We start from the raw sequence: 23,554 nt of genomic DNA on the forward strand, positions 1-23,554 counted from the left end.
TATTTCATATAAATATACATACTACCTATCTATACTTTTTGAAACAAAAATCTATAATTTAGTACTCAGTTTTTACTTTATTAAGCCGGCCTTGGGCAAAACTGAGAAAATTATCTTCATTGCTCTCCCAAGCACCTCGTGATTGAAAGGTTAATGAAAGATTGAGGAAGGAATGAAGTAGCTTTCAAAAAAGGATCTAACAAACTCATTCATTAGAATACTTAAGTGAATGGTAAAACTTAATGTGTTTCCCAAGGAGATTCTCATTGTAATTTTTAAATCTGTGAACAGAATCTAAAGCAGGAGAGCTTCAGTCATCTGCCATGAACTTGGGGAGGATAATATTTTGGTGGTAGCTATTGGTCACAAATGAGAGATTAATGTCCAAAAGTGTACGTGCTTTCAAAGCCAGAGTTGTTCAACAGAAGATTCCAAAATACTTTAGAAATAAATTTCCCAGTGGAATGATGTTGATTTCTCTCATATTTCTTTCACACACACACATACACACTCACGGCCTAAAGATGGTGAGTGAATTTTTCTTTAGTCATATTTTCCTTCTTTCAAAAAATACTTATTGAATGTCTGTTATGTTCCAGGCTCGTTATAACATCAATAGCAGTTACAAGTAAAGACGATTTCTACCTCTCAAATCGGTGTTTATGTTTCTACAGTTCTTTCTAGCTCTGGTATACAGGCATACGTGCTTTTTGCATAGTTGTAATTTTAATGGCGATACTTTTTTTTATTTGATTCATTCACTTACAGGCATTTTTTAATGCTGTTATATAATCTTCATAATTACCATAGTTACTATGTCCTATTAAATGACTATACGAAGCTTCACTTAGCTTTTTGAACTATTTTAAAAGAAATAACTATCAATGGGAGAACAGGTTGAAAATTATAGGGCATAATATGGATACAATTGTTTTATAGCCATTAAAAGTGATAATTATAAAGATTAGGAAAACGCTTATAAGTGGATACAAAACAGAAAACAAAATTGTACATATACAACATTGATACCTAATCTAAAGATTATACATGCAAATGGATTAGAATTGGATTAGAATATTAAAAAATCAAAATAGTTTCTTAATCAGGTGGTGAGATTATGAGTAATCTAACTTTTTGGCTTCTAATAATAATTTATGCTGTTCAAAATAGATGAAATTACAAACATATGCATGATATATTAAGATATAGTTGTTGAAGAAACAGAAATAAGTGCATATAAATACATGAAATATACTTTCATCTGATTTTAAATATGTATATGTCAGTCGAAGTGGTTAATGCAATTGCAAATGAACAATAAAAAGAATCAACTTTGGAGTTTCATGATTCAATTCTGGATTTCTAAATTAAATGGAAATAAAAGTGATATTGTTCAGAAAATTATTCAATGTCAAAGGTATAAATTTAACCATTAACAATTGTATATGGTAAAGGCCTGTTTGAGGTTAAGTGGTATTTTTACACTTTGTTTTTGGTAGCTTAACTTCCTGAAACATTGTTTTGATGATCAAGACTAATTTAAAAGCCTTTTTTATTTTGTAAACTTTTATTACAGTTCAATTGAAGACCAATATACCTAAACCTTTGGTCTGATACTATCAACTGTACCTTCAGCATATAACATTCTTTTTACAAATTTAAATTGTTGGCAGGATAAAAATATTTTGTTTCTTTTAAAATGTAGAGTTTATGAAAGTGAGTTTTTAAAGTATTTCAGTACTATTTTCAAATTTGATAGAAGACCAGTGTTTATCTTTTTATATCTATTGTGTGTTTCTAGGACATTTTGGAATATTATGTAAACACATACTATAGTTAACAATTTGATGTTTAAAAAAATAGGCCATTTTCCATGTGTTGAGAACATTTGAATAAACACTCTAATGCAATCAATCATGCTGAAGTAAAGTGTTAGAAAATGCTAAAATTATGATACAGTTGAAAAGATTAAAATGATCACTTCCAAACAATAGCATGGCTTCAGGGTCAAAGAATTAATGTTAATCACTTTCGTTTGTGGCATGCTACCGATTATTATTTTTCAGCCTTAATTTAGCCCTTATTATAATTTAGCCCTTATATAATATATAATATAAATAAATATAGCCCTATATTTATTTGGGTCTTACTTTAGTCTTTATGTAAATACCACATAAAGCTGCACTGTGCAATGTAGTAGCTGCTAGTCACACGTGGCTGTTTTGAAGTGTGGCTAGTCTGGATTAAGCCGTGCTGTAAATGTAAAATAAACTACACAGCAGATTTTGAAAACTTGGTCCAAAAAAATGTAAATTCATTAGTAATGTTTTATATTGATTGCATGTTAAAATAATACGTATTTGGTATATGTTGGGCTAAATAGAACATATTGTTAAACACATAAGTGGTTTTTATTTGTGATACTTACTATATTTTTATTGGTCAGTATCAATGCACACTGCAGAGTTGAAGCAGTCATGCCCTAAAACTCTTAACACCTATATAATACAGATTTGCACACTTAGCTTATCTGATAGTTATCAGTTTTCCAATTTACTTCACTCCTTTTGAGACAGTTTAGAATGCAGCTATTGAATATTTGTGCAATATATTCAGTACTGGATTTCAGTTTCTACCATGCATCAAAACCAAAACAATTCTAATTTTCAGGTTTTAAATTTTTGACCTTTAACACTATGGAACTATAAATCGTACCTTTGGCCAGTATCATGAGGCCAACGGGGCTCTAAGGGAGAAGGAACCTTCTTATTTGTTTTGGTTAGCTGGTTGGTTAGCGGAAGTACATGACTGTGTATTTGTTCATTTCTTCACAGAAACAAGTTGTTCCCCGAGTCAGTCATCAGAAATATTATGTATCAGATATTGCAAGGGCTGGCATTTATCCATAAACATGGTAGGTTTCTTTAAAGTTTTACTTCCCTGCCTCTTTAGATTGTTGTCAAGTTCATGTACAGGAATTGTATATAAACTGTTAAATAATGTTATGTTTGGATAACTACAAGTTTGGAGTATGTCCCGACATACACTGACATTTTTGTTTTTAAAATATAGAATTTCTGTCTTTCCATATAAAATAAAATTTCTATAATCTATAATTATCTTCCTCTGTAGCAGAATTTTTTAACAGTTTGATCATCAGCCTTTAGTCTCAGCTATCATAAACCCAACCTGCAACCAAATTCCTCCTAATTTTACCATGGAAATAAGGAAAAAATATATATATATATATATTATATTTATATAATATATATTTTTGGCCCCTCTTTTGGAAAAGATTGGAATGCTTTGATCTACCAAGACCAATTATTAACATTTAAGTAGTTTAAATCACCCATGCTATGTTACTTTATAGTTTTCCTTAGTATTTACATTTAGTTGTTTCTATTCTTTGGGTGAAATTAAAGCAAGTGTTTGTTCTTATTTTTATAAATTTCTTATTTATGTAATCATCATTTACATAGCTTTTTGCGTATCAAACCAAAATAATTAGTCCAAAATGTTAGTATGGTTATTATGAAAAATTTTAGTGAATGTTTGTTTAGAGTCACTGGATGTTTAGATAGTTACGTTAGAAAAGTTTCTGCTATACCATTGCTGCCTTCTGAACATAGACATTCAAAAATCACCATCATTAGTCTCTTCATGTTTCATCCTATATTTTGTGTTTTCTTGCCTCCTTTCTCCTTTTTTTTTTTTTTTTAGGAAGTAATTTGTTTTCTAAAAATGTTATGCAGAATTCCATGTAAGCATTATAAGAATATTCCTGAATCCCCAGTTTTTTTGTCTTATATAAACTATTAAGGTCTTTAAAAAGTCCAAAACCCATGATAACATACTACAGCCCATTGGTAAAAGTCAGTCATTTATTAATTACTGAAAGTGAATGGAAGTGAAAAATGTATGCTGTTTTAATCGTTCATAGTAGATTCCTGATCTTCAGCCCAAAATATAGAAATGGGTGAATATATCATGCCACTTAAACTCTGGTCAGCATGGTAATTCTTAATATTTGCCTGAGTTAATTTATGCTAATGGTGGCAAGTGTGATGTGGAAAATCAAAAACCTCATGGATTGTTTGATTTTTGGAAAGAGCTTTGTGTTTTATTGATATTTTTTAGGCTAGTAATGAAATTGGTTTATATTCCTTGGATATATATCAACTATCAGCAACTTCAGAGCATAAGGGATTGAAAGAAGTTAGCTTGGGATTTAAAAATTGCTGCTGAGAGTAAATAACATGAATAATTGAGAGTTGGCTACCTAACTGACCACATAGTGGTTTGGGAAACCAGACTCTAACAATAGACATTTCTGCAAAACTTACTATTTTTACTATAGTTGATAACAATCTGAGACGTAATATTATGAGAAAATATTTTTAAAATACTTGCTGCTGAAAATGAAACTAATATTTTAGTTAAAATAGGACCAAGTTTCCAATATATTTATATTAGTTAGGATGGGGAAAATCTCAACTGTGCAAATATGTAATTGGTTTAATTCTAAGATTTTATGGATTAATGTCACTTTACCATCACGTGTTTCCATTCCTGTCTTCATATTACTAAAGTGCAGTGTATTTCTCTTGGAAGTTACTGAAATGGATCCTAACAGCTATTTTGAGTAAGAAGTTCCAGATAAACGGAGTTCAGAATTTCTCTAGAGGTCGTATAGAGCCCACACTGGTTTTGAAGGGATTAAGAGTTTAGGCTTCGACAGTCTTCCCAGCCCAAAGCTGCATGAAAACCCTTTCATGAGGACCAGGCCTGTTCTCTATTCTCCCACCTGCAAGGTCATTGGAATACAGCCATCTGTGTACAAGCAGTGTGCTTTAGATCTCCCACAGAAATTTGCACGGAGGGCTTTCATGTTCTTCTTCCTGGGTTTTCTACCTCATTTTCATTGGCCTGCCTTTTAGCTTCTATAACTAAGCATTTATTTTATATACATTGATTGGGAAACAAGCATTATAAGTGTTGGGTTTTTCAAGAAAGCAGGAAATAAATAAATAATTTTAGATAAATAATTTTAAATAATTTTAATGTTAAATAAAATAATTTTAAATGAAGAAATTGATTAAAATGTGTGGAATTCCATTTTTGTTTAATGGACTTTGCAAATCAGTGATTATAGTCCAGGAGTGTTGTGTTAAATTACAACGTGATAACAGTAAGTAAAAGACCAGCTGCATTGATTTAAGCCTGATTATGGAGCCCTCCGGAGGCTTTATTAGGCTATTTCTCTCTGGGCCTCAACCTCCCCATCTGTTACAAAAGACTGATCATAATACCTCCTCAAAGTTTTTGTGCAAAGTAATGGAGATAATCATAATTCCTGAACTTACTGGATTCACAAATAGAAATATACATTATTTTTTTTTTTTTAAAGATTTTATTGGGGAAGGGGAACAGGACTTTATTGGCGGAACAGTGTGTACTTCCAGGCCTGTTTTTCCAAGTCAAGTCAAGTTGTTGTCCTTTCAGTCTTAGTTGTGTCGGGCGCAGCTCAGCTCCAGGTCCAGTTGCCGTTTTCTAGTTGCAGGGGGCACAGCCCACCATCCCTTGTGGGAGTCAAAGTGGCAACCTTGTGGTTGAGAGGACGCGCTCCAACCAACTGAGCCATCCCGGAGCTCAGCGGCAGCTCAGGTCAAGGTGCTGTGTTCAATCTTAGTTGCAGGGGGCGGAGCCCACCATCGCTTGCGGGACTCGAGGAATTGAACTGGCAACCTTGTGGTTGAGAGCCCACTGGCCCATGTGGGAATCGAACCCGGCAGCCTTTGGAGTTAGGAGCATGGAGCTCCAACCGCCGGAACCACCGGGCCGGCCCAATACACATTTTTAATGACCTTATATGTTGTGTGAACTTTCTTGCCAAATTATTTTGAAAGCGGAGTCCTCACCTCCCATCACTTTTTAGACAATAAATATGGTTTATTTTATGTTCACATCCTTAATTATAAGAGAGAGGCTCAGTTATATTTTGTTTATAAGTCAAATATGTTTAAATATCATGACATATTATTGTTTTTCCTCTCTGTATTGCCAGGTTTTTTCCATAGGGATATGAAACCAGAAAACTTGCTTTGTATGGGTCCAGAACTTGTGAAAATTGCTGATTTTGGACTTGCCAGAGAATTAAGGTCACAGCCACCATATACTGATTATGTGTCTACCAGATGGTGAGTGGGTTTATGCAACTCTCCAAAGGCATGTTGTGTTGAAATCTTTCTACAATTGATCGTTATATATCTTTCTGGAAGTTCCATATTGAGTATTTAAAACAAAGTATGGAAATGAATTTTGTATTCTTTGGAGAAAGAGAAAGATTGGTTCAGACTACATTAATTTCTGAAAAAAGAAGGAAAAGGGATTTCATTCATTCATTCAACAAATATTTATTGAACACCTACTATATGCCAGATACTATCTTAGGCACTGGGAGCACAAAAATGAACTAAACAGAGAAAAAAAACCTCTGCCTTATACTGCTTACATGACAACCAATGCACAAATAAACAAGTTACACATGTCATGAATTACCAACAGAAAAACACAACACCTGTTCATCAAAAAACATGTAATAGTCCCAAACTGCAAACTACCCAGATATCTATCACCAGCGGCATGCTTTACAGCAATGAAAATGAAAGGTCTATAACTACATGCTACGATGTGGATGAATCTCCCAGATACAATGTTGAGAGCAGGAGGCCAAACAGAAAAAGAGCACATACTGTATGATTCCATTTATATAAAATGCAAAAACAGAGAAAACTAATCTATGCTGTTAAAAGTCAGCAGTTTCATGGTGAGGGGTGTCGGGGGAGTAGAAACTGGAAGAGTGCAGGAGGGGCCTCTGGGATGCTGATAACAGGCAGTTTCTTTTCTTTTTCTTTTTTTTTTTTTTAAGATTTTATTGGGGAAGGGGAACAGGACTTTATTGGGGAACAGTGTGTACTTCCAGGACTTTTTTCCAAGTCAAGTTGTTGTCCTTTCAATCTTAGTTGTGGACGGTGCCGTTCAGATTCAAGTTGTTGTCCTTTCAGTCTTAGTTGTGGAGGGCGCAGCTCAGCTCCAGGTCCAGTTGCCGTTGCTAGTTGCAGGGGGCGCAACCCACCATCCCTTACGGGACTCGAGGAATTGAACTGGCAACCTTGTGATTGAGAGCCCACTGGCCCTTGTGGGAATCGAACCAGCAGCCTTTGGAGTTAGGAGCATGGAGCTCTAACCGCCTGAGCCACTGGGCCGGCCCCAACAGGCAGTTTCTTGATGGGTGCTGGGTCCGTGGGTGTGTTCTGTTGGTGAAAATCATCAGGCTGTACTCTTCCAGTATGTGCATTTTTCTGTATGTATATTATACTCCAATAAAAACAAGTTAAGAATATTTACATATCAGATGGTGATACATTATTATGGAGAAACATAAAATATGGAAAGGGTCAGAGAGTTAGGAGAGAGAAGGGAAGAAAGAGGAATGTTGCTATTTTCAATAGAGGGTCTCGGTGAGAAAAGCCAGGGAGGACATGCTGGGGAAGCAGAGATTTTCTGGCAAAGAAAATGCCAAAGGTAATGGCCTTGACACAGCAGCGCCACGTGTAGATTCCACAGAGTAAAGAAGGAGGGCAGAGGTAGGAAATGAGGTCAGAATGTGTGGGGGTGGCCAGATCTCGTAGGTCATTGAAAGGACTGCAGTCGTTTTTTAATCTGAGCGACTGGGGGGTTTTGAGAAGAGGCGTGATGTGATCTGACTTGTTTTAAAAGTATCCCTCTGGCTGTTGTATTGAAAACAGATTTTAGAGGAGCAAGGGCAGAAGCAGGGAGACCAAGTAGGAAGCTATTCCAATAATTCGGGCAGGAAATGACAGTGATTGGATCTGGTTGGCCGTGGAGGTGGTGAGAGTGTAGGATGCGGAGTGTGCTTTTCCAGTAGAGCAAATAGGAGTGCCCAATGAATCAGATGTGGGATATAAGGGAGTCCAGGCTCCCTAAGTCTTTCCCCTGAGCACTGGAAGGATGGAGTCAGCACTGACTGAGATGGGAATGCTATGGAGCTCTTGGGGGAGGAGAGTGTGGTTTCGGCATGAGTGCATGCCTAGGAAACAACCAAGGGGAGACGTCAGTAGGAAGCTGGATCTGTGAACTGGAGTTCAGGGGAGAGGGCTGGGCTGAAAATGTAGATTTAGGAGACCTCGATGATACACATCACAAGATTAGATGAGGTCACTGAGGGAGTGTCTGTCGTCAGAGAAGAGGTCTGAGGACTGAGTCTAGACAGAGTGATCGTATGCCCCGTTTGCCCAGACAGTCTTGGCCAATGCTTGTTATCAACAGTTTCATTAAAATGAGGTGGGACAGGTCTGGGAGACCTCCCACGTATGCTTCCTGCTTCCTCCATGGTCTTACCTGGAAATGTGAGAGACATGTAAACGCTGGACCATGAACCAAGTTCGTGCTTTCACATGTGGCTAATTTGGAGATTTCCTGTCTCATTACCTGAACCTTTCCTGAAGCGATGTAACAAAATGTGCTTAGACAGGAGTGTCCTCAGCCAGCTCATTCACCGTGGGTGCTAACAGGAGTAGCACTGATACTATCGCCCCTGCCAAGCACATGCAGACAGGCCACTTGGCGGTGGCCTTTGCCATAACCTCTGAGGTGCCCGTTGGTGGGGTCGTGGGAAGCACAGGGAGTTACAGGGAACTACGTGGGGGAAATCGACACTCAGCAGGGTACCTGTAGGGCGTACAGAAAGTGGTCTGAGTGTTCATTTCGTAGTGGTTATTACATAGTACAAATCCACAGCTATTTTGCTGTTTGGCGTCAGGGGTGGAATTGTGTCCCCCAAAAAGATATGTTGAAGTCCTAGTCCTTGCTACCTGTGCGTGTGACTTGATCTGGAAATAGCTTCTTTGCAGGTGTAACCAAGTTAGGATGAGGTCATTAGGGTGGTCTAATCCAATATGACTGGTGTCCTTGTAAGAAGAGAAGAGACAGACACACACCCAAGGAAGACATGTGAAGACACACAGGGAGGAGGCCATGTGATGATGGAAGCTGAGACTGGAATACACAAGCCGAGGAACGAGGACTGCCGGCACCGCCAGCAGCAGGAGAAAGGCACAGGACAGAATCTCCCCTAGCGGTGTCAGAGAGAGCAGGGCCCTGCTGACGCCTTGCTCCAGCCTGCAAAACCGTGAGAGAATAAGCTTCTGTTGGTTTAAACCGTCTAGTTTGTGACACTCTGTTATAGCAGCCCTAGGAAGCTAATGCATGTGGTGATGCTTTTTTAAAAAAAGTATCTTGCAATGAACTCTTTTATCAACAATGACTCCAAAAATCAAAAGTGCATACTTAGTGAAAAATTAAGTATTTTTCTGTTTCTCAAGAAAAGTTGCTGCTGAACTTACATGAAATGTTTGTTGGCATATGACATCCACGACAGGAGCCCTAAGTCACTTATCTGGCGAAAACCAGAACACATAAATCTGCTGAAGCAGCACCAGTATCTATTTAAAAAGTTACATATTTTAAGAAGACTAAGCCAGAGACAGCCATTAGCAAGGGCAGCGTTAGAAGATAAGTTTTCATGTCACTCTGAGAAGCACTGCTTTTCATTTACAGGAAATGAATATTCTAAATTAATTTCACTTTATATATATATATATATATTTTACTGGGGTATGGTGGGGAACAGTGTGTTTCTCCAGGACCCATCAGCTCTAAGTCATTATCATTCAATCTAGTTGTGGAGGGTGCAGCCCACCATCCCATGTGGGAATTGAACCAGCAACCTTGTTGTTGAGAGTTCGTGCTCTAACCAACTGAGCCATCCGGCTTCCTCCAATTTCACTGTTTTATTTACAAGTTTTCTTATGCGGATATGAAAAACAAAGTGATTTATTTTCACAAAATAAAGGATGAGCTAGTATATGGTTCCACTGATATGAAATGTCCATAGTAGGTAAGTCTATAGAGGTAGAAAGTAAATTCTTTCTACAGAGGATACGGGGAGCACAGAGGATACGGGGGAGGTATGGGGTTTCTTTTGGGATTAATGAAATTGTTCTAAAGTTGATTGTGGTGATGGATGCACAACTCTGGGAATATACTTAAAGCCATTGAATCATACACTTCTAAGCAGTGGAATTGTATATTATGTGAGTCTCAATAAAGCTGTCAAAGATACTCTGAATGAAACATAAAAGACAATACTGCAAAACATTTGGGCTGACATATTTACACATTTCAATGTGCAAAAAAAAGAGTTAGAATTGAGACTATCCTCCACCAGATACCTTTGCTCTTGTAAATAGAGTATTTTTCTCAAAACTATTGTTCAGTGAGGAAATTGAGTCATTTGAGGGAATCAGGACTTTCAAGCTGATAAGCAAAAAGAAAGGAAAAAAACCCCAGTACTCAGGGATAATCTTTTGTTTTCTGTCCTTCATGTGAATATATCATGGATATAATGTTTTGTAAAAATTATACAGCTGTTGCCATTTGGAATATATCTGCTTCCATTCAGAGCACCCCTCCTTTTCCTTAGCGTATCAGATAGCACTTATTTCCATATTTATTTCAGTTCCTAAGGCTTTTGGACGTATAATTTATATTAGTCTCCAGCCCTACTGTCTGTGGTCAGGGAAAGTATTTTATGTCCAGTTTAACCCCAGCACGTTGTGCAAATGCCTGATGCACAGAAGGTAGTTATTACCTGTTCCTTGATTGAAACGCATGACCAGGCAGAACAGAATCCTACTGCCACTTCATCTTTGAAACTACAGTCAAAATAATCTATTTCGTTTTGTTTTGTTTTCTATTTTCATAGGTATCGTGCTCCTGAAGTTTTATTAAGATCTTCAGTTTATAGCTCTCCCATTGACGTGTGGGCTGTTGGGAGTATAATGGGGGAACTATATACATTAAGACCCCTCTTCCCAGGGACAAGTGAGGTCGATGAAATCTTTAAAATTTGCCAAGTTTTAGGGACTCCGAAAAAAGTAAGTACTCTTGTCCTTGTTATAACTTTTGATTTGATTACTGATAACTTTTGCCTAGTTATCTGACAATTTAATTTTCAAACAGGCTTATGATTTATTGGTTAATTTTCTTATAATCCTTAACTTTTTTTTTTACTGGGCCAGGCTGGGGATTACAAGAAGTCAGAATCCCACCAGACTGAAGAAGAAAGGTGCTTGCCTTTCTTCAAGAACCTAAAAAAAACTGCTCTGTATTTATAATTCTATGTATGTAACTTTGGGTTGGTGAACAGCTGACAAGAACACAGACATCCTTCCTTAGACTCTTTCCTGCTTGCTCTGTGAATATCTATTGGCATCACCTCATTAACCGTAGACGTCTTGGATCTTATTTTCTCTTAACCTTTTCTTCTTTCCTTTTATATATCTCAGCCATGGACATTTCTTGAACTGAGACCTTTTCAATTACCTACTGCTTTCAGCCAGAACTTACTTTTTGGTATATACTTAATAAGTTTAAGTGTATGAGTCCTGACAATTAAGTTAGCAAACTCATCCTAGAAAAAGTGCTACATACCTCATTGCTAAATATCACTACAGTCACCCTCAAAGTCCTCCCCCTGGGAAGCTATGCACCAACGCCAGCACCTAGTCCACCCTTCAAAGCAATTTTGGAACTCTTTTTATGGAATGGCTGTCAGAGCTGTCATTGTATTACCCTTGATGTCCTGAATGTCATCAAAATTTCCTTTCAATATTTCCTTCATCTTTGGGTAGAGAAAGAAGTCATTGGGGGCCAGATCAGGTGAGGGAGGGTGTTCCAATACAGTTATTTGTTTACTGGCTAAAAACTCCCTCACAGACAGTGCTGTGTGAGCTGGTGCATGGTCGTGATGCAAGAGCCATGAATTGTTGGTGAAAAGTTCAGGTTGTTTTCATCTATCTTTTTCACACGGCCTTTTCAGCACTTCCAAATACTGTGTTTCCCCGAAAATAAGACCTAGCCAGGCAATCAGCTCTAATGCATCTTTTGGAGCAAAATTTAATATAAGACCCGGTCTTATATAATAATTTTTATATTATTACAATGTTTTTAAATTGGTTACTAATTTTCTTTTTGCTCTCCCCCAACCCCCTCCCCACAACTTACATGTTGCTTAAACAGAGTGACTGGCCAGTTAATATAATATAATATAATATGTATAATATAATGTATACTGGGTCTTACATTAATTTTTGCTCCAAAAGACGCATTAGAACTGATTGTCCGGCTAGGTCTTATTTTCGGGGAAAAACGGTAGTCAACTTGGTTAATGTTTGTCCCGTTGGTACAAATTCATAATGAATAATCCCTCTGATAGCAAAAAAGTTTAGCAACATAATTGCAACAAGGTCGGGAACTTAATTGTCAGACCTCGTGTGTGTGTGTGTGTGTGTGTGTGTGTGTGTATAATTACATCCTAATTAAATTATTTGTGTGTCTTATAGTTAACAGTAGACAAGTAAATATAGCTATTAAAGCTTTAACATTATTGTCATTTCCCAGCTATGTACAATGTTTAATATTGGATGCAATGTGTAACATATAATGAGGATCTTTGTAATAACCTGCCTCTTATTTATTCAAAGTCACCTGGATCTCATCATAATCCAAACACCAGAGTTTAATATTTTGAAAGTTATAAAAGTGCTTTCTCATTTTTCCTAACTCTCAGTTCACTGTTGTTTCTATACTGTTTGTAAAACTGAATTGTGTATGTGGTCTGGTGTTTCATTCTCACATTTGTTTATATGAATCAACATTAAAATTTTCACATGTGAGTGATTTTTATATTATTACAATGTTTTTAAATTGGTTACTAATTTTCTTTTTGCTCTCCCCCAACCCCCCCCCACTTACATGTTGCTTAAACAGAGTGACTGGCCAGAAGGGTATCAGCTTGCATCCTTGATGAATTTCCGCTTTCCCCAATGTGTTCCTATAAACTTAAAAACTCTAATTCCTAATGCCAGTAATGAAGCTATTCAACTTATGACAGAAATGTTAAATTGGGATCCAAAAAAACGACCAACAGCAAGCCAGGTAAAATAAATCTTCCTGGTATACTTTTTTTTTTAAGTTTTGAGGATTTACAGTATCAGGGATATTTATATTTGCATAAATAAGTCTATTCTCAAACAGGGTTTTACCAAGACAGTTAAGCCCTAAAACCTTAAGGCACCCAGTGTATGTAATGAATTAATTTCTAGGCATCTAAGATCCTTGGGAAAATTGCAAAAATAGCCACTCCAGTGATTTTCTGTGTTTTGTGGTTCCAATGAGCAACCCTATGAAGTTGAGGCTGAAAGGAATAAATCTCTAATGATAAAAATCCAGGCATGTGACAAGTTAGTCAGGAAGAAACTTATCAGGTAGGAAAAAGGCATCTGTCCACTAGTACAATGCATGTAGTAGATTTTCTGATGCTTTCCTCCTTGTGGTTTGAGGTGGATTTTTGTTCACTCTCAGACTTCCACAAGGGGGCAGCATGTGGCACTCATGCTGGGCTCCTTGGTGACAAATCTTACATCGTGTCTCAAGTCTCATGGTCTTCAAAACAGCATGGTTTCAAAGGAAAAACATGGGCTTTAATTAAAAAGGGCTTAAATTAAAAAGCCATAATAAGATTTATTGTAGTCTTCTTAGTATTTAAATATAAATTCAGTATTAAAATGACAAAAAGAATTATTTGGCTTTTTAAAAATTTAACTTGAGAAAATGTTTCATAACGGTCATCTGGAAGAAAACATGGGAAAGAAGAGTCAAAACAGGTTTGAGCAAAAATAAGTAATTGGAAGATGGTAGTGGAGGCGGACATCTTGCCTTGTCAAATATTAAAATAACCTGTAAAATGTTAGTAATGACAACAGTGAAGGTACTAGCATAAGAATGACCAAGAGCTCACAGCTGCAGAAGCTAAATCAGTATAAGGTAACATGGCATCACAAAGTGGCAGGAGGGGACTGTTCAGTGACTGTTACTGGGACAGTTAACTCTTAGGGGAAAAGTAAGTTTAGGTTCTTACTTCTCACTATACTTTACAAATAAATCATGGGAGGTTTAAATAATGGGGAGAGGGGTAACTAAACTGTCTAAGAACTAAAGAAAGTATAGGTGAATTTTTTATCTCAAGGAAAGGAAAAGATGGATTTAAAAGTAACAGAAGAAACCACGAAGGGAAAACTCAGAAGATTTGATCATAACAATTGAAATTTTTTTCCTATATAAAAATCTTAAAATTGAAAGACAAACAGTGAGAATAATTTTTAACAAACATGACAGTGCGTTTTGTAATGTTTCTAAACATTTATTACTTTTGTAATAAAAATATAATAGAAGTCTTTAAAATTTACCTAAAAAAGAAATACGGGCATGAGACATGAAAAAAATGCCAGAAAAAAAAATTACCAAAAAAAAAAAAAAATTTAATGTTCAACCCTTGTTCACTATCAAAAAATGCAAATAAAAATGAAATACTGTTTTTTATCCATCAAATTAACAACAACAACAAAATAGTTTAAAGGCTATTTCTCTAAATACTAATGGGAAGCAATTTTGCAATGTACATAAAGAACCTTAAAGGACACTTTGGTTGTTTTCATGTCTTGGGCACAATGAATAGTGCTGCAATGAACATTAGGGTACATATATCTTTACGGATAAATTGTTTCAGATTTTTTTCAGTAGATACCCAGGAGAGGGATTGCTGGGTCATATGTTAATTCTATTCTTAATTTTTTGAGGAACCTCCATACTGTTTTCCATAGCAGCTGTACCAATTTACATTTCCACCAGCAGTGTATGAGGTTTCCTTTTTCTCCACAGCTTCTCCAACATTTATTATTTGTCTCGTTGATGATACTCATTCCAACAGGTGTGAGATGATGGAAACAACCAAAATGTCCTTTGCTAGATGATTGGATAAAGAAGATGTGGTACATACATACAAAGGAATATTACTCGGCCATAAGAAAAGATGAAATACTGCCATTTGAGACAACATGGATGGATCTTGAGATTATCATGCTAAGCGAAATAAGTCAGACAAAAAGTCAAGAACCAAATGACTTCACTCATATGTGGGATATAAAACTGAAAGCAACAAAGGAACAAGACAAACTAATAAACAAAAACTCATAAACACAGATAACGGTTCAATGGTTACCAGAGGGTAGATGAGGGTAAAGGGGGTCAAATATATGGTGATGGAAAGAGAACTGACTCTGGGTGGTGAGCACACAATGCAATATATAGATGATGTATTATAGAAATTACACTTGAAACCTATATAATTTTACTAACTAATGTCACTCCAATATATTTAATTTAAAAAAAAACTTTAAAAACAATCAAAGCTGAGAAAAGATTTATGCTGAAAGATGTTCAAAGCTAATTAAAAACTGCCCATTGGAAGTATAAACCTAAGTGTTTGCAGGGGAACATTTAAAGTATGTATATCCTTAATATTATTATGCCACCATTAAAAATGAAATTTTGAAAATAAACCATTTCAGAAAATTCTCAAGCTCAAATGCAAAGTGTAAAAGTAAGCTATAATATTATACACATAATATGATTTTATTTGAAAATATATACAAATGTTATGTAACTAGAAAGAAATACTGAAAAGAAAACCATCAAAATGTGAACAGTAGTTTCCTCTTGGTGTTGGCATTAGAGACTTTTAATGTCTTCTTGAGAACTTTCTATACATTCCTTATTCTATCTAATGTCAAATATTCCCTTAATAAATGGGAAAAAATAATCATTTTTTTTAAAGATTCTCTTCCTGAGGGATGGTAGCTGGTATCTTAAAGGGGAAAAGTAGTTAGAGATGAAACCTTGAAATTACAAAATGTTCATAAAAGTTGTAGCTCCAAAATATGCATTATTAATGTAGAAGTGTTGACATACTAATGAATGTGACTTAATTCAGAATTTGAGTGCCTCTGTGCATCAGGCACTGATGTATTTAAATTGTCTCTATTTGTTGAGTTCCACTTAGTAGTGTCAGTGTAATTAACAAATACATCAATTGTGGTAGGAGACACCTTAGAATGAAAACTCTTTTCACCTCTGCCAAAAGATACCTCCCTGCCCTTAACCTCTTTCTTCCTATTTCATAGCCCTGCTTTTTAGTGGAAGCAGGGAGACCTAGTTAGGGGAAGGTGAGTTATAGGATACAGGGACCATGTACAGAGTTGCCTCTGCCCCTTACACACCGGAGAAGAAGTTAACTGTGAGTCAGAGTGCCGCTCACACAGGGTAGGAGGCGCAGGAAAACAGGGCTGGGCTGTCTTAAGGAGCGCCCCCTTCCCCACACAAACAACCTCAGCCGAGCTGGGACCTTCCCTCCTCTATCCAGGCACAGGACACTGACGAGAGGGTCAGTATCCACCGCTCAGCTGCACAAAAGCCTTCAGACATTCTCTGAAGTTTCATCAGCCTCGGCACTACTGACGGTTTCGCCCAGATAATTCTTTGTTGGGGGCGCTGCCGCTCACTGTAGGGTGTTCAGCAACATTCCTGGCGGCATGCCGAGGTGCCGGGAGCATTTCCCACCCCCAAGTATGACAACAAAAAATATCTTCAGACATTGCCACATGTCTCCCAAAGGGCAAAATCATCCCCAGTTGATTATCACTGCCCTAGACTATGTCAGCCAGTCAGTCATCAGCACCCCGAAACCCATGCACTGGCAGCAATTGAATGACTGATCTCGTTAACACCCAGAACAGTGACCATTTTTATCAGTATTTTTATACCTTTCCCCCATAAGTATCTTCTCTTTGCTAGCATACTGATAAATACGCTTTAACACATATGCCTTTACAATTTCTTTCTTAGAATTTTTTTTATTGCTAGTAAGGATGTTGTTATGCTTAAGCTAAGAGTAGCGCTGAATTTTAATTTTACATAATGTTATAATTTTAAATAAAATATAGGTTTTCTTAACTCATGTCTTAATGCCTTTTGATGAACTCTAAATCATTATCAATATCTAGCATTTTTAGTTTGAATTAATCACATGAAATTTAACCAATGCTTATAAGCTAGATTTTGTTTTCATACAAAATCTTAAAATAAATAAAACAGATGCTTTGCCTGGATGTGAAAATTACAAGTGAGTTTTACATGCTTCCTACCAACTTGTACTTTATTTCTCTTGAGAAATTTATTTCTCTAGTCATTTTTTCCCCAGGTTATTTCTTTAAAGCTACCACATGGGGGAAGATGGATGCTCTCTAAATCTTTGAAGCTTACCTAGACTAGTGATATATGCCTAGCCTAGTGCCAAACAATAGTTTATGTGCAATAATTTTAGGTGAAACTGTTTTCCATTTGTTGTTTCTGTGCTTTGTAGGCATTAAAACATTCATATTTTCAAGTCGGTCAAGTCTTAGGCCCTTCCTCACATCATCTGGAATCGAAAAAGTCTTTAAATAAGCAGGTGCAACCACTAGAATCAAAGCCATCTTTAGTTGACCTAGAGCCTAAGCCTCTGCCAGACGTAAACAATCAGACTGCCGGCCAGCCCCCGCCGAAATACAGCCACCAGCCACTGCAGCCCATCCAGCCACCACAGGACATGAGTGTCCAGCAAGAGCCAAAGCTTCAGAGTCAACAGAAACAGCCACAAACACTGTTTCCAAGTATCGTCAAAAACATGCCAACCGTAAGTAGCCCGTGAAGCATTAGATGCACCAGCTTGACTGGTTCAATTAGGATTTTGTTTCTAGGCAGCCCTAAAAATGTTAGAGGAGATATAAAAGATTATTCTATGTTAAAGCCTTTGCTTCCTGTGGCAAGAGCTTGGCATGCGATAACTTAAAATTCTAAAACTGTAAGGATGATCGTAATAAAATTTGCATGCTACAGACTTTCTTTAGCAGTTAAGTTACTTAGATGCTAAAGGACTCAAAGGAAGAATTGAAAAGAATCTGAGAGCTGATCCGAAATCTTAGAGATTTTAATAGTAATTTTATACTGTTTTTAAACATTGATGAACATGAACAGAATGGGTTTTTAAAGTGTCAGGCATAGTGTAAAACCTCGTCTTCCCACTTCTTTTGTGCAGTTCAGGGAGCTCGTCTGGTGCCTTATATTTTAGCTGTTTCCTCAGGATGTATACTCCCAAATGCATCAGCACATGGGCATTTTAGAACTGAAAGAGATCTTGAAGAACACTGTGTAATTCCTTACCCAATCCTGCCTGCCAATGGCACTAATCACATTCTAACATACTATTAATTATTGTTTCTTATGTGTATTGTTTATTATCTGGCTCTTCCTACTAGAGTATAAACTCCATGAGGTCAGGGATGTTTGTTTTGTTTTTGAATACAGACCTAGAACTCAGAACAGGGCCTGGCACATGGTAAATTCTCAACAAATATCTGTTGAATGAATGAATGAATGAGTGATTGTTTACAGTATTTTTGAGCCACTTCCAGGGTCCTGAGGAATCTACATCATCTTTGGGGCAATTCTGACTATTAGAGAGTTCTTCTTATACTGAGCTAAAATCTGGTTTTCTGTAACTTTTAACAAAAGTTCATCACTCTTCTAGGAAGGCTGCCTTTTAGGTATTTGAAAATGGCCCATATAGTATCTGCCCTTTTCTCTAGGAGAAGCATCCCCAGTTCCCTCACATGCTCCATATATAACATCATCCACCAATGACTGAGTAACCCTCGGTTCCCGTGCATGAAGGAGCATTTCAGTCCCCTCACCATCCTGCTTCCCACTTAGCATGAGGCTGCCGTAACCAGAGGCAGACAGCAGGCAGGGAGTGTAAAGCAGAATGAATCACCTCCAACATTCCAGAACCATATGTTCACTTGTGCCACCACAGATTACATTTCTTTTCTTGGAACACACATCAAATATTGACTCATACTGAGAGGGAAAGAAAGGAAGTAATATTTATTGAGTAGCTACTAAGTGCCATGCACTATGCTAGGCCCCCTGTATGCATTCGCTAAGTTCAAGTACCCAATAACCTAGCCCTAAATTTTTAAATAGCTAATAAGTTCCACCGTTGGGATTGAGCATTCTGTCAACTAAAATTCCTAGGCCTATTCTGCTAAATCACATATTCTATACCTTTGTGTATTTGATCTCTAGAATTCAAAAAATTGTAAGACCTTACTTTTAACTCTCAAATTTCTAATAAATATTTTTGGTCTTTTATTTTGTCTTCTCAGTTTAACCATTCTGCCCAACTTGTTGACAGCTATGGATTTGTTTAGCTGCTCATTTATTTTTCCTTCTCCCGTGAACCTCCATGATGAACAGAATAGCAATGAGTCTTTGGGCGGGCCACTAGAACCTTCTTCTTGATTGACCCTGATCCATTAATCAGTGCTCTTGGTCAGATTATTGAATTATGTACTTGTCTTAGTCTGCTAGAGCTGCCGTAACAAAATACCATAGACTGGGTGGCTTACACAGTAGACATTTACTTTCTCACAGTTCTGGAGACGGGGAAGTCGAAGATCATGGTACTAGCCCATTTATTTCCTGGAGAGGGCCCTCTTGCTGGTTTGCAGACAGCTCCTTCTCACTTTGCCCTTACAGGCAGAGAGCGAAAACAAGCTCTCTAGTCTCCTCTTATAAAGACACTAATCCCATCGTGAGGACCTCACCCTCGTCTAATCCCCAATTACTTCCCAAAGGCCCCATCTCCAAATACCATCACATTGGAGCTGGGGATTTAAATTTGGGCTTGAACATATAAATTTCAACATAAATTTGGTGGGGGTCTTAAACATCCACTTTAGTTGTCCTTTCATTACTTCATTTCACTGATAGAATGAAAGACCCTGTGACCTATTTTGCTGACTACGTGTATTCATTGTTTGCTTCTTATGATAAATGGTGGCCTCTCTGCTCTACCACTTTTTTTACTCAGTGCTCAAGAACTTTCCCTTTAATAACTAATTTTAGAATCTTTTTCCTCATCCTGTATCAAACTTATTAATATGGAGTTTGTAAAAATCCACCTTTTGTTTTATAAAAATTATTTATATTTGCCCCTTTCCTGTTTTCTCAGACATACAAGATTACTTGATAATATGACATTGTTTCGCAGCACACAGCATCAGCTCCCTGAAATACAATTCAACTGAAATAAGAGTCTTGAACTCAGCTAAGTGTAATCTTTGATTAACTCTACTCATCTGGAGCTTTAGACCTTTTTATTCTCCTTAGTTTGGAGCTCATTATCCCTGACAAAGAAAACAATAGTGTAATAGAGGTTGACAAGTAACACTTTTTGTCATCATCCATCACCATGACACTCTCAGCTTCAAACAATAGCATATCCACTCTTTAAGCATCTTCTTGCTCCAAACATAGCTGTATTTGCTGACCTTGCTTCCACATGTCCTAATTTTCAATTGCCTTTTGGATTTTTCAGTTTACATGTCTCTCTGTGTCCGTTAGGATTACATTTAGTTACTTATGACAGAAACCTGGCTACTGTGGCTTAAACAATAGCGGTTTGTTTTTCTCTCATAAACAAGAAGTTGGTGGCCAAGCCAGGGTTGGAGCTGCTTGCACAAGGAACTGGACTGCTTCTGTCTTCCTGTTCTCCCACCCTTAGTGGGCAGTTTTCATTCCTGTGGACAAGATGACTGCTGCCCCTGCGGGGTTCCAACTGCCTTCTAGAAGGGGGAAGAGTGAAAGACACTGTCACATGCTAGCAGAGTCCAAAAATGGCTATCCTGGAAGTACCTTCCAATAGACTTGTACTTACAATTCACTGGCTAGATCATGTGACATGGCTACATAGCTGCAAGGGAGGCTGAGATTTCAGATATTTTAAATGAGCATATTGCTGCCCTGAACAAAATATTAGTAAGGAAGAAGGGAAACATGGCTATTGGGTGGGCAACTAGCAGTGTCTGCCACGCTCTCCTTTGACATCTGTTCAGATAGACACAAAGTCCAGACCTTCTGTTCCTTGTTAATGGCAACTTTGTTCTTTCCTGAGCATTCCAACCACCGTGAATCTGTTATCCTGGTCACTGCGTGCCACTGTTTGCAAAGCCCTCCTATTTGCAGAGCCTGACCTTGTAGAATGTTACCTTTATCACATCACTTTTTTAGCTCAGAAACATCTAGTATTCTCCACTGCCCGTAGTCTAGCTGCAGTTTCTCAAGCAGACTCTGAAGGCCTTTCATAGTGTAGTATCAGTCTGTCTTTGCAACCTTGTCTCCTACTACTCACAGAACAAACCATCTGCTTCAGTAAACGTAGTTTACCCTTTCTTCCTGGAACAAACACTGGCACTTTCCTATTAAAAGCCATACTTGACACATTTCCTCTTCCAAACAACAACAACAACAACAACAATACCTAACCTTTAGTAACTTATTATGTGCTTATTATATCCTAAGGACTTTTGATGTATTTTACTGTTAAATTCAAAACATTAAGTTAGATAAATTCTGTATGTCTCCATTTTAGGAGGAGGAAACCAAGGCTTCGAAAAGTTAAGTCACTTGCCCAAAGAGACACAGTCACACATGGCAGTTTTCCAAATTACACATCAATGAAGAGTCAGTTCTGATCCTAAGTATCCAAGTCTCCTGCCAAACCAAGTTCACAGAGATCTCTCCTCCCTCTCAATTCCTATTGTATTTTTAGCATGTGCTACTTATTTTTGTTAATACTTTTAAATGTATATATATGTTATCTCCTTAACTATAGGGGAGGCTTATTGAGAATGGGGACTCTTAGTATCACGTATAATAGCTTGTGTATAAAAGGCATTCAGCAAATGATTAAGGATGGTGATGACTGACTTTCCACCACAGAAGCCCAATGGCATGCTGGGGCATAAAGGCGCTAGGCGGCGTTGGGGTCAGACAGTGTTCAAGTCTGGAGATCATTGGGAAGAGTTTGAGGACTGTGATTTCGGAGCCTCCGATTCCAAGAAGCCAAGCATGGGAATTTTCAAAGAAAAGAGAAGAGATTCTCCATTTCGGTAAGATTTCAAATTCCTCCCAAAAGTATATTTTTATCATGCATCAACCTTATTTTACTCATTAAATATAAATGAATGTAGATATTGAAAGACAATAAGTAGCTTAATGTTTTCTTCTATAAAACCTAAAACTCTGTGCCTATGTCTGATAAGGTAAGATTCTTGATTTCTCACAGTAATAATTCTCAGTTTTAATGGCTGAGTGTTGTGTGTATGTGGAGCGAGGGGTTCTTGTTAAATTTTTAGTGTGTCCTATTGAACTATGATCACCGCTTCCCCCATTGGAAATTCACATACTCACCTGCAGAAAGGACAGCACAATCTACAAGGGTAACGGTGTCCAGATTCAACTATTTGTTTTCTTGCTGTTCTAAACTTTTTTGATCATTCCCTGAACTTTTTCTAGAATTTCAATATCTCTAGCAGTCCTTTTTCTTTCTATAAGTTGAATCATTATTCAACTTTGAAGTAAGGTGGATTAAATTTTGGTGAACGTTTTGGAAAAATATTTTCTTTTTTCCTCTTTGAACAGAGGGGGATTAGGGCAAAAAGATGTGGCATGATTTGGGGAATTTACCTACTAAGCTGTTTGGCATTGTATTGTGCAGAAGTCTTTACTTTGGGATATACATACCTCTGAAGGTCTGAAGGTACATGAAGACTCTCTAAGGGTGACATATGCTTGGATAATTCTTGGATAATTGATTTCCAGATCCTCAAGTTTCATAGGTATTCTTCCCTAAAATACATGAACTTGAGAATAAATGTGCTAAATTCCCCTCCTACTTTGCCAGAAAGTCACACCTCTCAGCATTTCAAATCTTGCATGGTGTGATGGTGTAATGACTTATGAGGTGCTGAACAAAGGGAGAGATCAGAAGACTGCCACCTTCAACTTAAAAGGCTTTCTGTTGTCCCCTGTCCTGTACATGTTTCTCTTAAGGGGAAAACCCTGCATTAGACATAGGACATTTTAGTCTATGGCCATACTACCCTGAACGCACCCGATCTTGTCTGATCTCGGAAGCTAAGCAGGGTCGGGCCTGGTTAGTACTTGGATGGGAGAAATAGGGTATTTTGTTCTGTGTTAGAAAGCATGGAGATTCAGAACCACTGAAACACCAGAGCCCAGTAATGCTTAGTCTTTTAAATGTACTGTGAAACCATCTGATGTTTCGAAACCTATGGATATAAATTGTACAGAATTTTTTGAAGATTCTGACTGTTTTATGGAATAAAGTAGTTAAAACTTATTTTATCAAGCTATACCATGAAATACTCTTAATTATAGCCAATCTTCATATTTCATCTTATAAAATGTTTACTGTTTTCTCTGTTATTAACAAGAAACAATAAATAAAATTATTATGAAAAATTATAGATGTCAACTTGAAGGTATGCAGCAAACTACATAATTGTTTAAAAAAAATTCTTTGTGTCTGGGAGCAACAGAGTCTGAAGACCACTGGTGCGGTATGCAGATGACTTGAAACCCATTTTTTAAAACAATTTCATTCTAA

At 37.2% G+C, this 23,554-nt stretch overlaps 1 protein-coding gene across 4 annotated transcripts in view; it reads left to right on the plus strand.

Moving 5' to 3' along the window:
• Nucleotides 1-23,554, plus strand: part of MAK (male germ cell associated kinase) — a 53,494-nt gene that overhangs the window by 13,939 nt on the left and 16,001 nt on the right. For all 4 annotated transcript variants that reach the window (XM_033113252.1, XM_033113254.1, XM_033113256.1 and 1 more), the window contains exons 5-10: nucleotides 2,835-2,914; nucleotides 6,068-6,200; nucleotides 10,850-11,021; nucleotides 12,916-13,083; nucleotides 17,405-17,716; nucleotides 21,865-22,034. In XM_033113252.1, the coding sequence (XP_032969143.1) occupies nucleotides 2,835-2,914; nucleotides 6,068-6,200; nucleotides 10,850-11,021; nucleotides 12,916-13,083; nucleotides 17,405-17,716; nucleotides 21,865-22,034 (1,035 nt within the window). The remainder of the gene's footprint in view (nucleotides 1-2,834; nucleotides 2,915-6,067; nucleotides 6,201-10,849; nucleotides 11,022-12,915; nucleotides 13,084-17,404; nucleotides 17,717-21,864; nucleotides 22,035-23,554) is intronic.

Source organism: Rhinolophus ferrumequinum, chromosome 9 (genome assembly GCF_004115265.2).
Source record: "Rhinolophus ferrumequinum isolate MPI-CBG mRhiFer1 chromosome 9, mRhiFer1_v1.p, whole genome shotgun sequence".
NCBI classification, from domain to species: Eukaryota; Metazoa; Chordata; class Mammalia; order Chiroptera; family Rhinolophidae; genus Rhinolophus; species Rhinolophus ferrumequinum.